Source organism: Chaetura pelagica, unplaced genomic scaffold, assembly GCF_000747805.2.
Source record: "Chaetura pelagica isolate M959 unplaced genomic scaffold, ChaPel_1.0 scaffold463, whole genome shotgun sequence".
Lineage (NCBI taxonomy): Eukaryota > Metazoa > Chordata > Aves > Apodiformes > Apodidae > Chaetura > Chaetura pelagica.
This window is the reverse complement of record NW_009952816.1, coordinates 575,483-579,131: the sequence shown is the minus strand read 5'-3', so window position 1 is coordinate 579,131 and position 3,649 is coordinate 575,483. Positions and strand designations below refer to the sequence as shown.

Genomic DNA, 3,649 nt, shown 5'->3' with positions numbered 1-3,649 from the left:
GCAGGAGATCGAGTCTAATGAAGTTATGGTAAAATTGGGAGTTACCATCCCCCAGATGAGCTCCAGGAGCTCTGTGTGTTTTACCTGTCCAGCCTCAAGCAAAATAGGTTTGCACAGTGTGGTCAGAGGCAGGATCATTTCCTTGCTTGTTCTCTGTGTTTCCTTCTTTTGACTCCAGTGACTCAAAGCCATTGTTCAGTGAGGAGAGTAAGATGAGTCTGAAGTGATGAATATTCATGGCTTGCTCCCTCCAGTCCCTTCCTCTTTGGCCATGGGATGTTTCTTGGCTCACAGAGTCATGGATAAAGGTCTTGTCAGCAACTCAGTTTTTGCTAATCCTTTTTATTATAGGAAGGATGTTGTAGCTGGACTCCACTCTCTGAACTCAGACTGTTTTTAGTATGCTTTGACTTTAAGGTCAGAATTTCAGATCTGAGCTACAAGAAGCCCAGCTGACCAATAGGTCATCCCAGTAGGAGCTGGTATGAATTTTGAGGCACCTTCCTAAGTCTGAGGAGTTTTAAAACAGACTGCAAAGCTTTGATATCTGCATCCTGCAGCATCCCAAAGAGCTAAAGAGCTGCTCACACAAAGCAGCTGCCCTCAGTGCTCTGATGAACATCACAGATTTCCCCTCCCTTCGCCTCTGCTGTAAAGCCCTCAGGAAATTGCAATCCGATAAGTTGGGCAAGTAGCAAGTCCTGTCCATTGTTCCTTATTGTTTGAGGATTGTTTACATCCCCTTTTTGGTTATCCCATCTCCCTGACTCTTCTCTGACCTTGCCTACTTGTTTTGTCCATTGTGTGTGGCTTTTGTTGTTGTTTAGGTAGGGAACTCTTGGGGACAGTTGTTAGCAAATGATGGGACTGTACAGCCCCTACTACACTTGGACCAGTCTCTGTGTTTTTTTGGGGTTTTTTGCTTTCTTGCAAAAGGTTTATTCTACCTAAATATTCATCCCTTTTAAGCACAGCACTAAGTGCACACTCCCACTGTGGACTTGGGAGCCAGTAATACAGCTGTGCAAACTGGGTATGATCTGCTTGGGGTTTTTTATGTCACACTTCCATTAAATATTTCTTAAAATGCAGAGGCCAGATGGGTGGTTACTTCTGAAAACCCCTTCCTGAACACTGATTTTCTTCCCAGAGGAGGACTCTGGGATCTTGATCCTGACAGGCAGTTCAGAGCCAGATGAAATTTGCTAGGGAATTGAGGATTTCATGTCTTTGTTGGAAGGAGAGGACTCTGTTTGGTGGGCAGGGCATCCTGGCCCACTCAGGAAACCTGCAACATAATTGTTGTTATTTTCAGAGGAGCACAGAGCATCCAATAGTCTTTTCCTCCTGTTGATGTTCACCTCCCAGTGCAGCTTCTCCCTGACAAGTGCATCTGAGGCCAAGTGAATCGAAGGATGATGCTCTCAGCACTGGGGAACATGTGCGAGAGGCATTGGGAAAACCAAGGAAATATTTACACTGGGAGGGGACTGTTTACAGTGCAGTTCAAACAGTTGACGTTATTTAGAGCAGCCAGGACTATGTAATATTTTGGTTTTGCTCTCCTCATGTGGGTCAGGCAGAAGGAAAGGATCACACAGGGCTGTCCTTGGACGGTCTGGAGCATCTAACAGCTGCAGTCAGAGAAGGTGGTGAGAAGAATAAGCAACTGTGAGTCAGTCTCATGGTTGAAGTCAAGGTCAGGGTGGACTCTGGGGTAGCTGTAGTGTGGGGACACCAAAGTTTGTTGGAGATTTTGGCCCCCTTTTTGGATGGTCTCTGAAGTCCCCATGTGCTGCAGTGCGACAGGTTGTCAGGGATGTGAAAGTATAAATTAAAAATGTGGAAGTCTGTGTTGTGCTGGGAGAAGGGAACACAACCCAGGTACTGATCATGATGTTCCATGTGGCTGTCAAGCTGGGAATTTGCCTTCAAACCGCTTCATGTTACAGTGTCTTCCCCAGCATGCTTTGTAGGTGTACCACATATTGTTTTAATTTCAAACCAGCCTGTCTCTCTTGTTCTGTTTTTAGCATGTCTGACAAGAACAGCACCCTGAAATGCACGTTCTCTGCTCCTGGCCACAGCACCACTCTGCTGCAGGGACTGGCCTCGCTCCGAGCTCAGGCTCAGCTGCTTGATGTCATCCTCACCATAAATAATGAAGTGTTTCAGGTTCATAAAGTTGTCTTGGCTGCCTGCAGTGACTATTTCAGGTGAGAATCCGATAGGGAAGCAGGCAATTTTACCTTTCCCATTGGTTTTCTGTTTCCCCAGCCTCTCTCACCCCAGCCTCCTCACCACACCCCCAGATCCCACACACACACAACCCTTGGAGGGATGGTTTGACCCACAGGTGCTAGTGGGGTTACCTGCAGGCATGTAGAGGCTCAGAGTCCTTCCCATGAGGTTTGGGTGACTGCAGCCACTGGGCCAAGATGCAAGTTCAAGCCCAAGTCTTGAACCCACCTTGGCAGCTTTTGCCCTGGAGCTACTGGAGGTGATTCTGAAGTGGCAGCCAGGGCTCTGGAATGAATCATCCCATTGGATGATGGGGCAGGAACCATCCCTGTAAATACCCCCTTGTAAATGCACACCTGTTATCTCTAAATACCACTGATCTTTCTGTAGGTGCTGCCTCTTCCCAAGCTCAGGAGTACCAAGCATTTTGTGTGTGTGTTCCCCAGACTGGGCAGTAGGGGAGAGTTGTCCAGCTTGTGTGGGTAGAAAACTGAAGCACAGAGATGAGGTTTCTCAACCAAATTGATGCAGAGTGAGACAACTGCAGAGCAGGAAATTCAGTCTTAAGCAAAAACACGTTTTCATCCATTTTGCCTCTGTCATAGAATCATGGAATGGTTTGGAACAGACCTCAAAGTTCATCCAGTCCCAGCCCTGCCATGGGCAGGGACACCTCCCACCAGACCAGGTTGCTCCAAGCCCCATCCGACCTGCCCTTCAACACTGCCAGGGATGGGGCAGCCACAGCTTCCCTGGGCAACCTGGGCCAGAGTCTCACCACCCTCATACAAACTGCTTTGTAATGGTTCTCTGACGTGGAAGGCCTTTTCTTTGGAGTTCGGGATCTTCTCTGGCAGCATCAGCATCACATGAGGGATGCGCTGGAGGCAACGGGTGTGGGGAAGGCTCAAAACAGCAGAGAACTGGACCAGGGTGTTGTTCTAGACTTGCAAGTAAGGGTGGAGAGGAGTTTGCAGTTCCTTGGTGTGTAGGTTCCTTCCTGACCTGAGCAGACGTGTTTGCTGGTAACCAAGATCAAGGGACTTCACTGTCCCTTGACATATCTCTTGCATCTTCACCCATTCCTTCAGCTGCTCCCATGATGTCTGTCTTAGATACACATGTATTTTCTAGGCTTTTCCCTTCTCTCTCCCTTTGGTAACATAAACCTTCCCAGCTTATCACTCTCCCTAACAGACATGCAATTAATGATGGAGCAAATCTCCCACCAAATGCTAATCACACGATTTGTATTCATGAATGCTGGATGCTGTGCCACTGCTCCTGTGTTTGCACTGTTGAGATATAATTGCTGAGTAGGTTTCTTGTTAGAACTTCTGTGGTGCTGAGGATGGTTGTCCTGGGGAACAATGGCAGAATAATTTTGAAAATACTCTGGTTTTATGCA

General features: G+C 47.5%; 1 protein-coding gene across 1 annotated transcript in view; it reads left to right on the top strand.

Annotated features, from left to right (window-relative positions):
• The first annotated feature begins 2,034 nt into the window (after positions 1 to 2,034).
• KLHL26 (kelch-like family member 26) overlaps positions 2,035 to 3,649 on the top strand; it is a 4,734-nt gene continuing 3,119 nt past the window's right edge. Inside the window, exon 1 of the mRNA XM_009995071.1 lies at positions 2,035 to 2,216. Coding sequence (XP_009993373.1) covers positions 2,035 to 2,216 — 182 coding nt within the window. The remainder of the gene's footprint in view (positions 2,217 to 3,649) is intronic.